The 20,558-nt window shown below is 45.0% G+C and overlaps 1 protein-coding gene across 2 annotated transcripts; it reads right to left on the bottom strand.

The window, feature by feature from the left end:
* Window positions 1-7: 7 nt before the first annotated feature.
* On the bottom strand, window positions 8-20,482 carry gjc1 (gap junction protein gamma 1). 2 transcript variants are annotated; one of them, XM_061303432.1, is made up of 2 exons: window positions 19,790-20,482; window positions 8-3,861 (listed from the first exon to the last, which is right to left on the bottom strand). In XM_061303432.1, exon 2 carries the CDS (start codon window positions 3,805-3,807, stop codon window positions 2,362-2,364), a length of 1,446 nt encoding a protein of 481 aa, XP_061159416.1. In that variant the 5' UTR covers window positions 3,808-3,861; window positions 19,790-20,482; the 3' UTR covers window positions 8-2,361. The 2 variants fall into 2 exon arrangements, with proteins under 2 accessions (XP_061159416.1, XP_061159417.1); XM_061303433.1 differs by lacking the exon at window positions 19,790-20,482 and adding an exon at window positions 7,227-7,384.
* Between the last annotated feature and the right edge of the window lie 76 nt (window positions 20,483-20,558).

The following is a 20,558-nucleotide window of genomic DNA, read 5'->3' as shown; positions in this document are numbered from 1 at the left end:
TGATCACTTGCTTTCTTTGGCATTTATTTTTCTTAAGAAAATAATTCTTTTATAACATGCATCTCAAATATACCCAATACAGAATGTAAAAAAAAAAAAAGGTTTGCAAACAAATTGACTTACATGTATTTTTAAAGGCATAGGAAAACACACATTTGTAACAGTGACAAAACCATCCTATTGGTTTTTTTTCTGTTTTTTTTCCGGTAATCATATCATGAAGGGAAAGAATGCAGCCCAGCCACATGACAGCACACATCGTTTGACTTGACAGTTGGACTCAGTCACTAAAAACCTTCATCTGATAACTGTCAAACGTAAAATACAAAGGGTAATCCCGTGATTTTATCACTTGGCGCCTCTTGCATCAACTAATCCATCATCCGTCATTGCGACAGAATATCACATCTTGAATACCATATCTTGAAATATCACATGCTTGAGTAGATCCAACGGTATAATCGGATTCAGCATTGAAATGCATGCAGCGCGACGCTGGCTACTGTGGAAATATTAAGATGGTTCTCATGAATGTGGTATTTCAGGGCTCATCAAATGGTGACGAAGCTAAAAAAAATTTAAATTTCATCCACAGAGCATTAAAGTCCCTGTAAAGGGAAAATAAGTTAATTTGACACTGAAGACAAGTGTGATGTCATCAACCCTGGCAAATTCGATTAAAAATAATCGGTAATTATATAAAATGAGCCTTCAAAATGGCGAACGTGTGGCTTTTCTTCGATGGCGCAACAACGAGGCACTCTGAAGCCGCCACGTCAGCAGAAGATTTTTCATGGTACTTAAATACACAGTCTTCTTTGGAGAGGATGTAACTCATCACCTGCAAATCGGCATTCTAAGCTTTTGCTTTCTTCTATTCAAAACGTGACTCGGGTGTCGCCATCTCAGTTGGCGGGCGTATCTGTTCATGCTTGGCTGCTTTTGTTTTGCATTCACCCAAGCGTTTTAAGCTGGGAAAACACAAACTCGTTTGGGGGCATTCTGACACTATGTGGCACCCGGGCGGGTGACTTGTACCCTTGTAGCCCTGGAACATTGCGAAATTCTTTTTTTTTTCCTCTCGCCCTCTCCATAGATATTATAAAAATAGACTGTCACCCCCCCCTTTTCTTTTATGTTTTACAACTGGAAGGCAATTTCAATCACAACGATAAATATTCACACAGTTATTTCCATCTTCTGCACTTTTTCCTCTATTATACAAAAAAAAAAAAAAATGGGGCAGAAGAAAAAGCCATAATTCCGTATAAAAACAAACTTCGGCTTCTTCTTGTGGTCGACGTTACTTTAAATTTCAACACACATACATTGTAGAAAAAAGAAAGACAGGTGACTTTTACAAAAGGGTTGGTCCCAACGCAGGCGTTTGGAGTAAGCATGGCCACGGCATTCCGACGCTTGAAATCTTGGCACTGACATATGACACGAAACAGTGTTTGGTCTCATTGTGTGTGTGTTTTTTTTTTTTTTTTTTCATGGCTTTAACCTCTCAAGAATTTCACATGAGCTCAGACCAACAGGAAGACTTCAGATCCATCTGCTGAAGGAGGCAGCGGGCACTGCAATACCCACAGCCGTCAACAGGGGGCAGTCATCTGCCAGGCGTATGGCAAGTATGGAAAAGTATGCACCATGTTCAAGGACATATGAAGCGGAAGGCAAACAAGACACACGAGACATAAATACTGTTAAATTCATATAAAGGCGGGACGGAACACTGATCCCGTCACTTCTCGAGGAAAAGTCACTGGCCATGGTTTTATTGCATTCTGAAATGGGGAGCGGAATCCGGTCGGGATTGAGTTTGTGTTCTCATTGGACAATTTCCCCTTCGAAAAGGCAGACAATGAGGACAACTTTAGAGGAGTGAGACACTAATAGTTGTCAAAAATGTTTGACAACAATAGCCCCAGACAAAAGCATCAGCTGCATCGTCTCATACACAATAAAAAAAGAAATTGTCCAGCTCGCAAGATTCTCTAAGGCAGGGTTTGTGTTTTTTAACTTTTTGGGTCCAGGGGCACACATTTTTCAAAACATTTTCAATAGTGTGAAGCACATTGTGTGTGATATGGTCTTTAAAAGATTATTATTATTATCATTATTATTAGTGCCACCCACAGGCATGTGGCTTTTTCAGCAGCCATCATTTTAACAGTGCCTTTTTTTATTCTTAGTGAATGATGTGAGCTGATTTAAAAAAAAGAAATACACATGGCTGGACTTTGGACACCCCCCGCATGATGATTAGAAGGCGGAAAAACTCCTGAATTCCTGGACCCAAAAGTTGCAAGAACCCCTGCTCTAAGGCACTGGCGGTTTTCAGTCCGGTCGGTCCGGTTAAATCCAAACGGAGGGTTTTCCCTCTCCTGATTTGCTGCTGCTGCTGTTGCTGCTGCTGCCTCCGCCACTGCTGCCGCCACCCTTGGCGTGCTTGAGTCTGTGCTTGCGTTCCTTGTGAGGCTGAGTCTGGATAATGTTACTCTGGGGTTTGTCGTCCTGGCTGTCTCCGAGCTGCTCCTCGGCGCGGTGCTGCTGGCTGTAGGCCTGAATGGCGGCTTCCAGCTGCTCGTGGGCCTGCTGGATCATGTCCTTGTTGAGGGCCACGCGGGCCTCGCCCCCGGTGGGGAAGTTGTCCTCGTTGCTGCCGAACTGCTGCTGCTCCTCCTGGGCGATGTTTGCCCGGTTCTGCTTGCACGCCATCTTGGCGTTGCTCAGGTCGGTGTAGGGCATCTGCTCCGGTTTCACCACGATGTTGTAGCCTGGCGGCGCCGACGGGGTGTTCCAGGAGAAAGGGTAGCCCACGTAGTCGGCGGGGCCGTCGCCGCCCGCCTCGCCTTCGGAACCCACCTCCGGTCCCGCGACCCCGACCGGGCCCTCGCTGCCCACGTTGGGGCCCAGCAAGCCCAGCTGGTACTCGTCGTCCGGAGGCGGGCAGCGGCGCCGGCGGAGAATGTCGCAGATGGTGCCGATGCCCAAGTGGAGCATCTCCCAGACGTTGAGCGTCAGGCAGAGGACGGTGACGCCGTACATGATACGCAGGAAGATGGTTTTCTCCGTGGGCCGGGACACGAAGCAGTCCACGCTGTGGGGGCAAGGCTTCCCCGAACACACAAAGACGGGCATCACGCGGAAGCCGTACAGAAAGTACTGACCGGCGAGGAAGCCCGCCTCCAGCACCGTGCGGCTCACCAGCTGCAGAACGTAGACCCGCATCAACCCCTCGTCCCGGATGCGCGTGCGACCGTCGTGCCGAACCTTGGGTCTGGGTGTGGGTTGCAGCGGATCGCGAGGCCTTTTGGGAGGCTCGATCTCCGGGACCTCGTAGATCATGGGGTCGTCCTCGTGATCCTCCTCGGTTTCTTCAATGCCTCGATGCTGCCGTGCCCCGAAGCAGATCTTCCTGGGCTTCCTGTGCGTGTAGCCCCCTCCCCCGGGGGTTCTCACCGCCACGGCACCGGCTCCTCCCTTGGCTTCATCCAGTCGTGCGATCTTATTGACCGCGTAGCCCATGTACATGAGGGACGGCATGGCCACCAGGATGATCTGGAAGACCCAAAAGCGCACGTGCGAGAGCGGGGCGAAGGCGTCGTAGCAGACGTTCTCGCAGCCCGGCTGCCCCGAGTTGCACACGAACTTGCTCTGCTCGTCGTAGTAGATCGATTCCCCCCCGACGGCCGTTAGGACGATGCGGAAGACGATGAGCACGGTGAGCCACAGCTTCCCCACGAAGGTGGAGTGGTTGTGGATCTCCTCCAGCAGCCGCGTGAGGAAGCTCCAGCTCATGGTGTCGCTGGACAGTGGGGCAGACAGTGTCCCTCTCTCACCTGCTCACAGACTCTGGGGGAGGGGGGCGGGGGGGAGGGTCGAAAAAACACCACAGCATGAGCACACACACCAAAAAAAGAATAGTTTATAATTTAATATAATACACTTGACTGCATATACTTAGAGTTAAGGAGTTGACTCAGTACTTTTACAAGCGTCTTTTTACACAAGCATCTTCACTGCACTTCAACTTAAGTACCGAGTGTAAAATACGTTTGACAGACAACCATTTCACCGAGCTGGTACGTTTTTAGACTGTGGCACAGAATATTCTGTTCGCAACTCGCCACGTTTAGCAGAGGTCATGTCGACGCCGTCAGAGTGACCTCCAATCCCACAGCTCCAAAAAGCTTTTCGCATCATCATCAGAGCACTCGGAGGGAAAATCTAACGTTAGTTTAAGAGATGTGTCATTTCCGTGCTTAAAATCAAAGACCCCCGAGCCCATTTATTTGCTCTTTTGCTTCGTGCAGCATAAACCTTGGGAGCTCGGTGTCACTTTGAAGCTGCTGTCAAGTTGCCTCTTAAGGGAATTAAACACTGCTGGAAAGAGGATATCAGCATTAAAAAAAAAAAAAAAAAAAACATTGCGCAGCAGCCAGGAGATGAAATAATCCATATAGGGAATTCCCAACCCCCAAACACACGCTTTCTATCTTTTTTGGAAGAAATAAATCCTCTTAGTGAGCCTTCTTCTCAAGGAGGTGCAGTTTTCGGGGTTGTGTTCGTTTGAGAGGTAAATGTCATTGTGCTCGTGTGTTGTTCCCTCGGGAGTCGATGTCTTGGAAAGAGCGGGACACGATGTGGGTTGCTGGAAAATCCCAGCCTTCAGTGGCGGAGATTTAAAAAGGGATTCCAGGGTCCGTCTCCTGAGCCAGCAGGTTGAAAGCTTAACGAAGCATTCAAGTAGGAAATATCTTGGCCGGAGCTCACAAAGGTTCGACCTCAAAGCAGCAAGAATAAAAATATGGCTGAGGATTTAAATTCAAACCGGTTGCAGGTATTTTGTGCTGCCACATCTTTAATTTGGATGTAATTCCACTGTCGGCCACTAGGTGGAGCACACTTTTGTTTGGCACTGCAAAAAGTAATTCAAGATTACTCGATCAAGATTATTCAATGTCCAACCAAACTTCTTCAGTCCTACTTTTTACACCGAGAGAATGTGTTGTGTTACCATTTTTGAAACCGTGACCATTGATGTAACCTTTGTTCTTTTATTAATTGTTCATCATGATCCATCTTTCATTCACAAGCCAGAGGTCTTAAATTTCCAACTTTTGTGAAACATAACCCAAGTCAAAGAACTCTGTTTTATGTCCTTGCTTTCAGCTCGGATAGAGGAATTGTTTTTCAAGAATGCTTGCGACGATAGCGTGTGCATCCATCACCGTGACCGTATAAGGACACGGCCAGAACGCCGCTAGAAGAAACATGTCAGGAATCGTTTACGTGTGCGCTCCCCCGGTTCACGGTGTGAGGACACGCTACAAGTTGTGAGTTGTGACACACACACGCACGCGGGGGAGTCCATACTGGTCTGTCATTGTCTTTACATAACTCCTTGTGTTGTCCTTTTCACTGCAGGCCACGAGAGGTTAAACGGCTCTTTTGATGTGGCGCATCCCGTGCGTACAAAGTTTGGAACGATAAAACGGCAAATCATGGAGGCGCTTTGATGTGTTTAAAAAGGCCGCATTTTCAAATTATGCAAATCTTTTCCTATCCACTGTCACATGTGGAGCGGTGACAGCAACAGCGGGTGATTTATTCCCAACCTAATCTGTGCCATTCAAATACATTTTCCCTACAAGGTCACTATTCTCTTCTCAGCCATAAAAATAAATTGCTGAATGGTGAAAACGTGATGTTATCAGCTAATTGTTAGCCCGCATTGCTAATCTCTATACACCGTATGTATGTCTGTATTGAGTAAGTCAAGTCATGAATAAATTGAGAAAAAAACAATTTTTTACACAAATATATTGGAGGACATTTTCTTTTCTAAAATTGTAAGATTAGTAAATCAGCAAACAGCTGCCTTTTATAAAGAATACACTGGGAGGTGTCATAGCACCTCCCAACCAAAAGAGGCGCTGCTTTCATTTACGTTCGCCAGCTGTTTGAGTATTTTATACAACTTGGCATTTTGCTTTCACATCTTATTTGCGTCCACGGGAGCTTGTGGGGGGCAGTCGGAGGCTGAAGAAGCTGACTCAGCATGTCAAGTTAGCGGCAGCATGAGTCAGCAACGCAAAAGTAACACAACACAACACAACAATGTTACCATCATACAAATGTGAACAGCGATTTGGTGGACGTTGTGTCAGAGACTTTGGAAGCGTGCACAGGTTGTCGACAGGTCAATGTGGCAAAGTTTCATTTTGGGCAGTTACAGTCATCTTGCATTGGGGCCAAGGGTGGCAGTGAGCCACCAAATACATAACATGAAGCTATGAATTGAATATCAAGGTCATTTATTTCAAGAATTGGTTTTGAAGATTATCTTAAAAAATGTAAATATAGAAAGACTCAAATATATATATGTACATTTCTATGAAATGAGTTGCATAGTGAGTAAAAAAAAAAAAAAGCTTATGCCTTTTTGCCTGTAAACTATTTGCCTAGTTAAATATTTCATATGCCCGCAAGGCTCTATTATATGCAGATGCATGTACATATATATGCATACTCTCGTTTTGAATAGACGGGCAGCTAAAGGGGCAGCGTGGATAATAAACACGGTGCAAATGGTTTGCAAAAAGCTCTAATGAGACCGTGTCCGGCTAACGGCTTCATTAGCCCCCGCTTGAACTTGACTCTGGCATGCAAAGCGTATATGAGAAAAAAAAAAAAAAAAGCTTAATAAGCTATTAAGAACAATAATTTGTTCATGTTCAAATGCGTTCATGTTTGTTTTTTTATTTGTTTGCTCCTCTCCAGACACTTCATTAGGTACATGCGCAAAATTCAAATTGGGTTATAAAGTCTGAGAAAAAGCTTTTGCAGTGCATATCTTAACTAAATTTATTTCCCCTTCCTTCAAGTGAGTCCAAACAAAACTTTGTTATCAGCATTGATCATCATTACACATCCATTAAACCTCCTCAGATGAATGCACAAAAAAATGGATGATGGAGGGATGGCAATGATGAAAGCAGAAACACATGTCAAATTCTGCAGAAATGAACCGCCCCGCCGTTGAGGGCGTGGACAATGACAAAACATGCGAGGACGGCGCACGTGGTCGGAAAGTCAAAGTTGCCTCATTAACGTTGTCCCAAGGCAAAGCGTCTCCGTATGTTGCAGGGGGGGGCACAGCATCTGTGCTTTGGACTCCACGAAACACGCCAAGAAGCAAAGTGAAATATACTCACTTGCTCCTTCCTTATTCCTCCTCCTCTTCCCGCCGCCATCGTTAACCCGCCGCCTCAAAGTAACGATCCGTCCGTTTGTGGCGTCGCCGCCCGAGTGCCAACTTGCGCGAAAGGCGGCGGGATGGGAAGGAGGCAGGGCGTTTTTGTGGCGCTCAACAATGGACCCTCACTTACCCCCACATCATCCCCCTGCAAAATGGGTCACGGTTGGAGGTGGGAGAGGCGGGATGAGCGGGGGTGGGCGTGTTGGAAGGGTGGAGAGGGGACAAACCAAGTACAAACACTCTGCTGGGTCAAAATAATTAACCCAACCTTGGGTAAAAATAACCCAATCTACTTCAAATTGACAACGATTTTTTTTTTTCCCAGTTTGGCCAGATGCTCTGCTACATTAGCATTTAGCACTTTGAGCTTGGAAACTTCTACTTTCTGCAAGGAGTCATGTCAGGACACCAGTTGGAAAAGTCTCCAGAAAGGCCCTTCTTGACTTAAATGCTTTATGTCAAGCGTCCAGTTCCATAATCCCCCATCTTCACTTTCAAGCCTCCTCGACTGCTAATCATGCAGAGCCGCGAACAATAAGCGATGTTCGTTTGATTTGCTCTAAATCCACTCACTAGCGCTGGTGGCTCAAATTAGGGCTGCTCGCTATCTCCACGCGGCTCCTTATTTCCGCCGTTCACACATCCCGGCCGGGGCAATCCTCTTTAACTTCATCTAGTGTCACTCAAAGTCCACAGGCACCACCACGTGTTGGAGCAATTTGCTAGGACTTCCGTTCGTGTGAAGTTGATGAAGATGATTTGCTTCTCAGATTTGACGCCTCTCTGCTAATAACCTTCCATAATCTGATGGCCTCGGCTCCTTTTAATGTGACTCGGGCTCAATCTGCTTTAGCTGGCTGCTGTGATGATGGTTTCATTTGTAGCAAGGGATGAAAGACTTCCTAATCTCATGTGTTTGTGTGTCGGAGTGAGTCAGAATGAGATGTTCCGTGCCATGTCTTGCGCAAAGCGCATGTGTGTCCGCATGTGCAGGAGCACCTTTGCCTTTGGTGACAGCTTTGGAGGGCAGAAGGGGTGTGTGTGTGTGTGTGTGTGTGTATGTGTGTTTTTTATTCATATTATTCCCATTTTGCAGGAAAGCAGGCCGAGACTCACGTCTGACAGTTGGGCGCCCGAGGCCTCCGTTGCTGTCCAATATGGCACACCTGGATGTGCATTGGCCCACGTCCCGTGTTTTGGGCGAGCCCGTTAGCGTGCTAATAATAGCCGGCGAATCACACCGAGGCTGGATTTACCTTGATGACTCCACACGAGCGGCGGCACGGACGAGGATTAGCGAGGACTTCATTCACCGAGGATGAAATAATCCCAAATATGCATGATTAGCACCTGCCTCCCTATCGCTGTGTACGCAGTGAAATGTCATATGGGGGATTAAAGCGGGATTAGAGCGTGCATGTTGGAATTTAAATCGCTTTTTGGGGTGGCTGTGCATTTCTTTACGACACCACCACATGTTTATTAGCCGCCCTGTTTGATGGTGTGTTTATGGAAGCGTTAATTGCTGTAAACTGCAAACAATGGAAATGGGATTGCCGATAAAAAAGTTGAGGGAGTTTATTTGGGCTGCGCTCTTGGAGATAACTCGCAGTTTTTGCTATTGCTAAAAATAAAATGGTTGTTTTAGTCATTATGTCATCGTATGAAGACGTATTGCTCAAATGATGACTTTTTTTAGGCAGCCTTCGTGACTGGCTTTAATTTAACGTATGACTCAAAGGAGTTTGTTGCAAAAAGATTTTTGACCTTGTTCAATTGGACCCTGCAAAATCTGGTCAAAGCAACTGCAACTCGTTTTTATTTTTTCAATAAAACTCAATGTCATTTGCAAATCGCATTCAAGACGCTGCATTTATAGTTGTAATTTGCATCGTTAGCAGGCCTTGTGAACGTGCATGTCACATTCATAATGTTAATGTGAGCTTTCAAATATTCCTGCTGAACACTTAAAATTCTGGCGACTTCTTTTTTTTTTTCCTCATAAAACAAAGCAACGGGAGCTTGGCGTGCTGCGTTCACTGACCGGGCCCTTCCCCCGGCACTCCTACCGTATGTCAACGAGAGACTTGACTAACCCACTTATGCAGCTGCATTTGCATCTCGGGAATTGAAGCGAAAGATTTAAATGGCATCAGTCTCACTATTAAAGTAAAGCATCGGACAAACAGGGAGGGGCAGCATGTGTGTGTGCACGACTGCGCACGTGTGTGTGTGTGCGTGTGTAGCAGCTGCAGCTCTCCGCCTCGATCCACACTGTAGGGCCCATTCTGCTGTCTAAAAGAGCGATGATGAGAGATGACTTAGCGGATTGTTACACAGGCGCACCACGCGTGCACACGAAAGCGGCGTGGATTGAATCGCCAAGCCACGCCCCCTCCCTGACCACACTGGAAACAATAGGCTCACCGCTATTAAGCCTCTGTAGCCGGGTCGTGTGTTTGCCTTTTAAAACCACGCACATTTAAAGTTACAGATATGACAGTGGAGAACATGATGGCGCCCACTAGTGGACAAATTATTACCAAGTTTGGCATAGAATTGCACACAGCCATTGACACGTCTAATGAGATGAGCGAGTGCATCCACGGGCGGTTGGAGGACTCTGTGCTCACACGAGGCTCTCATGCAACATCCCATTCATGAGGTTCATCACAAGGCTACAATTACAACATCTGCTCGTGAGTAACACACACACACACACACCTCTCACCATCGCCCTCGTCCTCTCGATACCCACCCCCACCACTCTGCCGCTGTGGCTTCCCCCAACCCCCAGCGTTTGGCTTCCTCGGCATCCCGGCCATCCATCAAAGACGCCTTCACACCTCCTATGCACTTCCTGTCACCCACGCTGAATTATGTTCGGTGTCGGCCAGCGTTAGAGGTCACGTATGCTCCCACCCGTTTAAACATAACTCCAGATTTTCAACATTGATATCCATATTGACTCACTGTGTTAAGAAGCTTACACGTTTGGATTTGCCGTTTCCTCGCCTCTTATCGGCTACAGTAAGACTTCATAAGGACTTTTCTCGTTAGTCTTGTTCGGCTTTGGGCCTTTTCTCTGCTTTCATTACGGCGGGTGAAATTATGTTAACTTGAAATGCATGATGAATAGTAATGTGGGCTGCGGCCATGTTGAAAATTTGTCACCCTTTCGGCCAGTGTTGGTCTTACCCAAGGTTTACTTAAAGTGTCGCCCTCAAATTTAAGTTATTTGTCACTCAAGAGCAATTTCTCTGCAGAATTGACGCTATGAAAACTGCCACACATTTAATCAAAGTTCTTAATAGAATATAAATCCCAGCAACGTTCCCTCGGGGTTCAATAGAACAGCATTAATGAGTGACTGATTAACAGCCGCCTCATTAGAGCGGGCTGCGACTTAGCACCTGACAATTTTCTTTCAAAATAACGCAACGTCCGGGGCCGCCCCAAGCTAGCGTGAAATTGGCACTTAGCGCACCGCTAATGTCTGGACGTGTATCGCGACAGTGCCGATGAGTCAATCAATTAGACGCACGCGTGGCTTCCTGCGGAGATTAATTAGGATTGCGTAATGAAATGTGGCTTCTGCCCCGCGGCGGCGGCTCGCTATTTACGCGAGACATCCTGGAGCAACTACCGCCGATTCCCAGATCGTGTCCTTCATGACGTCATGGAGGCGACCGACGACTAGCTGACTTTATTTGGACTTTACTTCAACTAACGGGAAGCGAAAGACGACAACTTAAAAGAAGACTGAATTCTGTCTGGTCTTTCCCATATTTTTGACATACCGTATTTTCCGGCCTATAAGGCGCACCGGACTATAAGGCGCACCTTCAATGAATGGCCCATTTTAAAACTTTATCCTTATATAAGGCGCACCGGACTATAAGGCGCACCATTAATGCATCATGTCAGATTTGCTTTGGGCCAGTTTAAATTTAGGAATTTGGTCCATATATAAGGCGCACCGGACTATAAGGCGCACTGTTGGTTTTTGAGAAAATTTTAGGTTTTTAGGTGCGCCTTATAGGGCGGAAAATACGGTAATTAAAAATATTAAACTACATAATAATGAAATAATGTACATAATAGAGCTAGCATTTAGCCACTTTGGCCTTTCACACAGAACCCAGCCAAGCAGACAAAAGCTGTGTCGACATTTAGGAATGTTGGCACGCAGACACACACAAACACACACACATAGAGCGGCTACATGTCCTATTATGGTTCTTTTTGTCGTCAACATGAATTCTTGATAATCTGCGGCTCCCAGAGGAAGTGAATAATTCAGCGAACATAAACAGTGACGCCCACCAGGGTGTCTGTTGCTGTGTTGCTGCTGCTGCTGCCCCGCCCACTCCCGCTAAGTGATGCTGTTAGTAATTCACACCAACACAGCAACGGTCACAGTGGGACGCTCAGCTGTGCGTAAAAGCTCACTGAAAGGAAGTGAATATGAAAATTCAAACATAGATTTCCATTTAAAAAAAAAAAAAAGATTAGAAATGAAAACTGTTGGATTAAAAATGGGATGGGCAAATGAGTACAGCTATTAATTATTAGCTTGTTATATTTTTTTCTATTCATTTTAGAATATAAATTAAATTTATATAGAATATTTATTGTGAAGATTTTTTCCATTGTGTATTTTTGCTTTAAAAGCAATTAGCCTCTTTTCTCCCATTGGATTCACCGAGCTACAGGATGTTAGTGATGGAAGCTCAGAAGCTTTCACTTCACACTTTCAATAAAAAAACAGTCATTCAAAAATGCAACTAGTGCATAAAAAGCAGGTCAAGTCTCTTTTGTGCTACAAATATAAAAAAAGCAAACATTGCTGTCCTTCTATTACTCGCCGTCCACCGCCCTGAGGTCACGTATGATACGAACACGTTTTCTTTGCTGCAAATTGTAAACACGACAAGTGTGCCGCAGTGGCCCTGACCTTTTTTCTGCGCTCACAAAAGCCACAGGGACACGGCTGGGTTACGCCGGGCCGGCCTTGGTAGGAGCAGAGAAGCTATTACGTTCGTCCTCAACACTTTTCATGTGACGGTCATCAGCATGCTCACCTCGCTCACTGAAGAGGATAAAGAGGAGGACTCGGGTCATGGTTTATCCTCCGTGGAGGCGCTCGTTTTTTAAATACTTATCTGTCAACTCCCAGACCTTTTGTTTTGTTTTCTTACAATTTTTTTTAGTAGGGTGTACTGCATAAATCTTCCTGCATATTTTTGGAATATTTTCTTCTGGTTTGACAGCAGTTGGTGTTAGCGCAAAAAACTTCAGGTTCCTGCTGAAGAGCAAAAAAAAAAAAAAAAAAAGAAAATCAGGAAAAGCCTAAAAAAACATCCTAATCCTATTTAGTATAAAATCAGAGAAAGTTGAAATGATGTTTTACATGGGCTTGACAGTGGTTAATCCTGAACACAGCCACATTCCAGTATTAGGAAGAGGGTGTGCACACTTATGCAACCACATTATTTAACCGGTTTATTTTGATTTTATGATATTTTAAAAATCCATTTAGAGCTATAGACTTACATATACATATATACACATGTATATAGATATATATAGATATATATATAGTTATAGATACATACACATATTGATATATAGATATATAGATACACATACGTACGATATAGATTACCCATGGGTAATGATTTTTCTTTCTTTTTTTTTTTTTTGTGTGCACATAAGATTTCTTTCCGTCCACACATGAACATAAAATTGATATTATCCTTTCACCGGAGTTGAGACTCAGACATCTTGCAGTAAAAGCCACATGAGCCACATTACACACATTCCATTTAGTGGCTTCACTTCCAGGGTCTTTTCAATCAAAACCTACCACCACCACCAAAAGAAAAAAAAGTGTTTTAAAGGCTCGGCTCGCCATTTTCTCTTTGAGTTATTGTACAATGTACAGGAGCCTGCAGTGACCGCTTTCTTTTTGGACTCCAAAGAGATCAAAAAGGCTTGCAGCCAGTGACCGAGAAAAGATTAAAATGGCCAAGCAAAGTCGGCGCCAACATTAACAATTGATTCTCCTTTGCAGCCAAACTCAGCAGATGGCCAACGAATGAAAACGGAAGTAAGCGATCGAATCTGAGCCCATACGACGCAGACTTAAGGAGGGTGTCGAAAGGAAGGCCGCCAATGTGTCACAGCTCGAACTTCCTGCGCAACTTTAATCATCCCACTCGGCCGACACGTTTGATGCGGGAAACAAAAAATGCTTTTACTCAAATTTATGGGGTTCAACGTGAACCCAATAATAGGACTTCACATCCGACTACTTCATTTTTACAGCGCCACGACATAAATGCTAATTAGCAGTAGCATTAATCTTACAGACTGAAAGGCTAAGTGGTTGTTTTAAAAACACAAAGTGTAATTCTCCCTGTTTTATGTTTAGTTTGACAGATTAAAACAATATTAATGCCTTTAAATCGAACGAAACTTTACTAATCCGTTTTTATCAGACGTCGGGGTGCCCCGAGATCGCCCGTTTTTGCCTCACGGTAAATCCACCTCTGCAAACATACTGCAAACACCACAAGTGTGACTAAGAACATCACAGAGGTTTTTAAAGGAAAAACTTTTGGGGGTTTTTAGCATCTGAATAAAGGTCATCCAGAGGAACAAGGCGGTTTAAACTCTGGAAAAATCCATTCCGGTCTAGGGAAAAAAAAGAAATCCTTAAAGCGTGTTTACTGCAAGCTCCTCATGAAATGTTAGCCTGTTATCTCAGGGTTCCACTACGACTGCATAAAATATCTTCATAGGAAGGAATGCCAGCAAAAGAAATAAAAATAATGAAATCATTATTTATAAATATACAAGTATAAGAAGTGAAAGCTTTTAAATGATTTCATTTTGATCATTCATTTATTTTATCTATTTATTTATAATAAAATTATCTCGAAAATCAGTGCGGGTGGTGGTACGCGTTGGTGAACAGAGTGTTTTTTTAAATAAACACGGACGAGTGGATTTGTTTACGCGAGCGGAGAGAGGTCCAAACAAGTTGGCGGAAACTGGAGAGGAGTTCATTTGTTCCCATTGAGAGTGGCAATAGAAAAGTGCATCATCGCATCCCGTACGCACCACCAGGCCCGACACAACAATATGCATAAAGAAGCTATTTCAAGTGAGGCCTTAAGCACGCATATGTCAACTTCATCCTTTGCTCCTTCCTTTTGTTTTGTTTTTAGCGTTGTTTCATTTCGCGCATACAGTCTCAATTTATTATTATTATTAGCCCGTCGGCCTGCACGAGAGCATCTGCGCGAGCGCCCCCCCCGGCGGCCCTTTGGTCCGACCCATCGCACTAGGGTGATCCTTGGCTTGCATCATCTTGAGGCCTCAGGGCCACGGAAAACCGCTCATGTATGAACGTTACTTTGTTTAGCTGTGTCCGCGGGATAAGAAATGGGAAGAGGAGAAGGAGGAAGGATTGTCCTGGGAGACAAAGTGAATGTCGATGACGAATATTGCAAATTCAGTTTTTATGCTTTTACTTGCGGATCTGATTGGCTGCTCCCTAATCAATCATTTTCTTTTTTATTATACAGTATGGAAATACTGTAAATACAATTAAACACTTTTTGCGACGGTTCCTTTCTCAACTGATTTTCCCTTCGGAATACCCCCAGCTAGCTTAATGCTAGGAAGGGACATTCCCATAGAAGACGTGTAAACATACGAGGGCGTCTGGGTTAACGCGTGCTGTATATGGAACAGCGGACAAAAATAACTCCACCATACACTTGTGTGTGTTTATTCGTGCGTCCTGGCTATTTTTATAGGCGCAACCTCCCATGTCGACGCTCCATTGAGTAGAATTAGCGAGACATGTAGAGAGCTGCCGGCATTTACAGTGACGCCGCACGTGCGTCGCAGAACCAGCCAATTAGGAAGCTCGGGCGGCGTGAACAGTCGAGTGTTTATGTCGGGCTGAATGATGGCGTGTGACCCAGAAATAGAGGTTGTGACCTTTCGGAGTGAGGGGACGCAAAGGGCGGGGTGGGGGGCGTTGGAAGGGGTTTGGGTTGACACGGAGCTGATGAGATGGGAGTAATGTGTGCATTCGCAAGCAGTGACTCACCACTGCACGAGCTGCAAAAACAGCCGAAATTTGTTCTCTCCGCATGGAAACTCCACATTCCGTGCATCTGTGCACTGGCGGATACTTTGGTGTGACTGTGTGCACCCACGTGTGTGCATCCCCAACCCCTGAACCCCTGTGTGAGGAGATGCGTCGGCAAGGCGGTGACAAGGTGTCGCCCCCGCGGCCTTTGACCTCGACTGCTTGGTTCTGCCGGGAAGCTGACGGTGAGCGAAAGGGACGGCAGGGTGACTCCGGCATCCTCCATCCTCTACATGTCGACCAATCAGTGTTACTCCAACTAATTTTTGGCATTTTCTAATGATATTGACTATTTTCTGGGGTTACAATTTGTGAATTTGCAATGTCTCATTATGCCTGTCCCCAGAATGCGCAATGCACTGACGTGATGTTGCTATTTTGTAATGTAAAAATGTTTACATTGAGTCATTGCTCGAACAATTTGACCACTGTAGAGCATTAAAACTGCTATAAATTGGATTACGAGGGCATTAAAACGAGCGTGTAAAATTATTACGAGCGTCTTTATCGACTGTTGTGCAATCACTCCCACCTTCCTATGACATTAAGCTAGTTTTTTAAGCAAATATATTCCAGCGCAGCTATTAGAGAAACATTCATCAGATTTGGGGACTTCCAGAACATGATGCTAATTTTCATTCAGCCCGTCAATAGAATTTCACATTGACTGCTAGCATTAGCATCCTTGCTACATTCAGGGTGATTTCAAAACGTAGGAACTTGCAAACACACACCGCAATCATGAATCACAATTAGATTTCGCATAATTGCCTGGTCGTAATTTCCCGTTCTAAGGCGAAAATCAAGCGAGGCAAGTCATGGCTTGGGTTAAGCAAGTCATAAATCAATTCATGCAATCTTGCTCCGTCACGGCATATATTCCCACATTAACTGCTGACTGCGGTTGAGGAGCAAATAAAGTTCATTGCTCGACCCTGAATGAAAGACCTCAGTCATGCACGCCTGTCACGTTGTGGTTCCGCCCCCCCCTCGGACCCCCCAAGGGGAAGCGGCATAAGACCTGTCACCCTGCATCACGGCGATGGCCCGAGCCAGTATGCAAATGTGTCAGCGCGCGCCAACTCACGAGTCGGACATATCGCTTTGAACATGCGTGCTCGACGATGACTCGAGCGTAAACACGGCTGCATTCGGCACGACCGCGTGCGACTGTGCGTGCGTATGTACGTCTAAATCCATCCTGCAACGTTGCAGTGACATTCCCAGTGGGAAGGTGCCTGCTGTGCAACATTTGCTACAATGCCCGTTCGGCCTTAGTGAGCGAAGCCTAGGTGACACGCCGCTTTATCTGCAAGCAAAAAAAATTAAAAAGCAGCCACCTCGTTTCGCTCTTTACTCACGAACGATCCAACACTCAATCGGAGGACTTTGTAATGATCAACTTTATAAGAACACAACTGCTTTAAAGTGATATCAGGACAGCCCCCAGTAGTTTTCCTTTCACAACAACATTCAGCTTCTAATTTAACACTTTTCATCCTCTAGCTGAAACTCCATGCCAAATGATTTGTTTATACCAAAAATAGTCGCCAGCCAACCCAACTTCCTTTTTGAAACTGGATGAATGAACTGCATTTAATTAATTTTTTTTTTTTTTAATAAAAGTAGAACTTTTATCTCTACTCATTTCTTTGTGAACAAATTAGGCTCATTACATTTTATTTACCTCTCTGGATGACGACACGAAAAATAGACCCAAGTAACTCGAGGTGATTTGAAACGATCACTTGAGGCCTCGAAAGTGGGCGCCTATTTAGCGTGACCTCTCGGTGGTAGCCATCCCCTCTGGTGCCGCTCTAATGCGGGCGCATAGCAACTGGCAAACCCAAACCCAAAAAAGCAGAGCAATGCGCAGTCGGAGGGAATCCAGACTCGTTGGCAGGAATCGAGACGGCGTTTCCCCTCAGCAAGTCGAACTTTGAGGATTAACGCTGGCTGCGTGCACACGACTGCCAAAGGAGATATAAACATAATACCTTGATTTTGCACATTGCTCGACACCCTGTTTAAATAGATACTGGAAACACTTATACAGTGCCGTGGAAGCACCGCCGGGAACTTCGCCAATTGCTCCCTTAGGGATGCTAGCTCCATTAAATGTTGACAGTTGCCCTCATTTTATCCTCCGTTTTATCCTCCAGAAGCTAACTGAAGTTAATTCAGAAGATTGCAATTTATATTCATTTTTTTCATAAATATATATTATTGGATGTTGTGATAAATCTACAAAAAAAAATACAGATATAATATTTCAATATGTAAAAAATGGTGCAAGGTCAATGTATTAAAATCTCTGTCCTTGTGTACTTTGTTTTATATGGGATGCAATTCCACTATTGACCACTAGATGGTGGCATGTTTATGTTTTGAACAAATAAAAAAACTTTGGACACACTTTACATCATTTTTTTAGCTACATGATGCTAGTTTGTTAGCGCATATCATCATCAGTGGGCACACCTGCCACTTAAGTGTCGCAATTGCTGCATAATCGACCCGCCACTGGCAACATGCAATACATTCGCAACTGCAAAAAAAACAGGAAGTGCATACAAGGCCCCCGATAGCGAAGAGACGTCTTTGAAGCGTGTCATTGACTTTAAAAAGCCTCCTGCGGGCGTTGCGCTCGGCAGAAAAGCCTGATTAATTGCACATGATTATCTTTTTCTTATTCAAATCAATTACATCGTAAATTTGATCCTTGCATTAACGTGGGGACAATTTTAAAGCCCAAATTAGAAAAGGAGAAAGTAACGTTAATGAAGATGTTGCCTTCGCACCATATGAGATTTAGTCACCAGGCGTTATGCACTTTAAAAGGTTACGGCAAAGTCTAATGGGCCTTCAGCTTGACGGAGCATCGTTAATTGCGCCCCAAGTGTCTCATTCGGGCTTTTAACTATCAGGAAAATCAAACCTGGTATTGATTCTCATAAACGCTCACATGTATTAAGACCGCATGTGACATCAAGTCAGGATGGATGATGGTTTTTTTTCATACGCGGTATTTGGCCTGTAGTCTATAATAGATGTTCTAATTAATTGCTGAGTCGACAATTTCATTATTTCCAGATGCTGATTTCGATTGTGTTTGCGTGGATCACAAAAGCACAATCACGCACTAAAGCGGCGACAGAGGAGAAAGCTTGAACAGGAGCATTTTGGCTTCAGCCGTGCCACTGCCACACACAATCTTCTCCTCATCACTCTTCAGTGCAGGTGTCTAATACTCAAGCACCCCCACTTCCCTGTTTCACTTTCATCCAACCACCTCCCCCCCCAGTTGCAGGAGTTGTAACAAAGGTTAAGCAGGTCATCAGGGACGGAGCAATTTGCAAAAATACGATAAATTGTGCTGGTCGAGCTATGAAGATGAACGTATGCGATGAACACATCATCCGTCTGTGAGCAACGTAAAGATTCCACTTTCTGCTCACTGAGCCAAATCCATCCCATTTTGAAGAAATGTAATAAATAACTGGTTTTGTGCAGCATGGAGGAGCAAAGTCATAATATTTGAGCCCACGGATCATCATTCAAAAGCATCAGTGCAGTGTGTCATCACGCTGAAGACTGCCAGGTGCAGGTCGACCCCCCCCCCCCCCCCCCCCCCGGTTAACTGCCCTGAATGATGGCAGGCGGGGGGGATGGGGCAGTATTGGCTTCATAAAGGGATGAGATGTTGCAGTTTACAGAAAACGTATGGCAGGAATCCAAAACTCGCTATAAAAAAAATTATATCAATTATATAGTATTTTTTTGACGTTTAATATTGTGCTTGCTGTTTTTGCATTACACAAAAATATTCCAAATATTTGTATTGTTTATTTTTCTCACGGTCCTCCATTTACTTCAGTTTTGAAACCACAGTAATAATGTAAATAATTAATATAATCCCTCACGAATAAATTATTTCATTTTCATATTTATTCAAAACAACAAACAGTCCAATTGTGTTTTATATGTAACGTTCACGTGCATCGTTTTGGATTCAAAGGAGAAAAATGACATTTGCTGAACACAACTGCCTAGCTGGCGTTGCGCGTGCACGAGCTCCAATTAAGGCGCTCGTGCACGGCAGGAGTCACTGGCATTCATGTTTGCAAATGTCACAAGAAACAATTGCCCGTAGAAATATAATTTGACATAAAAATATGACCTACAAATGGGAGCATTTATTTGTGTGGCCGGCATGCATGTGAAAAGGCGCGTGCACGTGCAGCCCAATGAGCTTGGGGTCGTCACACGTTCGGAACAATAAATGCACTTTGTAATACCATAATTTCATATTAAATTGCTTTAAAAATGAATAGTAAATGATTGCTTACCGCTGTGCGAGTCTGTGAATATGCTTTAGGATCCAGGAAGAAGCCAGAAGGAGGAGGACGAGGTTTTTGGACTTGGCTCGGTCCAAACTTGAAGATCTTCTGGACTTTCTCTGCTCGAGTCTTTAATTCTTATGGTTTCATTTTCTCCCCTCTATTTCTTTCCTCACGCCCCCCGTCTTCTTTTGTCCATGTCAGCCTTCGTTGACACAATGTGGTCACTATGTGGTTTGCTGCGTAAAAGCGGTGCCACGATCCCCGCGGGCCCGTTCCGTCACAGCTGTGCGGGATGATGGTGATGATGTTCGGGTCATGTTGCCGCTGTCAACCGAACCGTCTTCCTTTTTGCACCGGAGCGGGACCGACCTCTGGTAGCAATAACAGCCGAAATCGGCAGCCACGAGTCCGTCATGTGCTTCGATCAGGCTCGCTCACATGCTTGCACCGACCGGTATTGTCTTCCCCGCTACACATCCTCCGCGGAACCCCGACTCGCCGATCTGTTGATCACCGCAGAGCAGCGCTCGGATCCCGGGGAGGGGCTGGGCTGGGAGGCGGGGTGGTTCTGCTCCTCAGTTCCTATTTTTCTGGAGATCCCACCGCGTGGAAGTACAGCATCCGAACCCGTGGTCCGCTCTTGAGTGACAGCTGATGAGGGTAGGGTGGTGTGGGGTCTCTCGTAAGCATGCGCGCATCTTGTTGAGAACGAGCGTGGCGCGTGCGCATCTGTGAACGTGCGCGCTCCCGATCATTCAGCATCTGATTAATAAAG

Source organism: Syngnathus typhle, linkage group LG17 (genome assembly GCF_033458585.1).
Source record: "Syngnathus typhle isolate RoL2023-S1 ecotype Sweden linkage group LG17, RoL_Styp_1.0, whole genome shotgun sequence".
NCBI lineage: Eukaryota > Metazoa > Chordata > Actinopteri > Syngnathiformes > Syngnathidae > Syngnathus > Syngnathus typhle.
The sequence above is the reverse complement of the archived record's forward strand: the minus strand, read 5'-3'. Positions and strand labels throughout refer to the sequence as shown.

Coding starts and splice junctions, on each gene's coding strand:
- gjc1 (XM_061303432.1), bottom strand. CDS start 3,807: ATGAGCTGGAGCTTCCTCACGCGGCTGCTGGAGGAGATCCACAACCAC.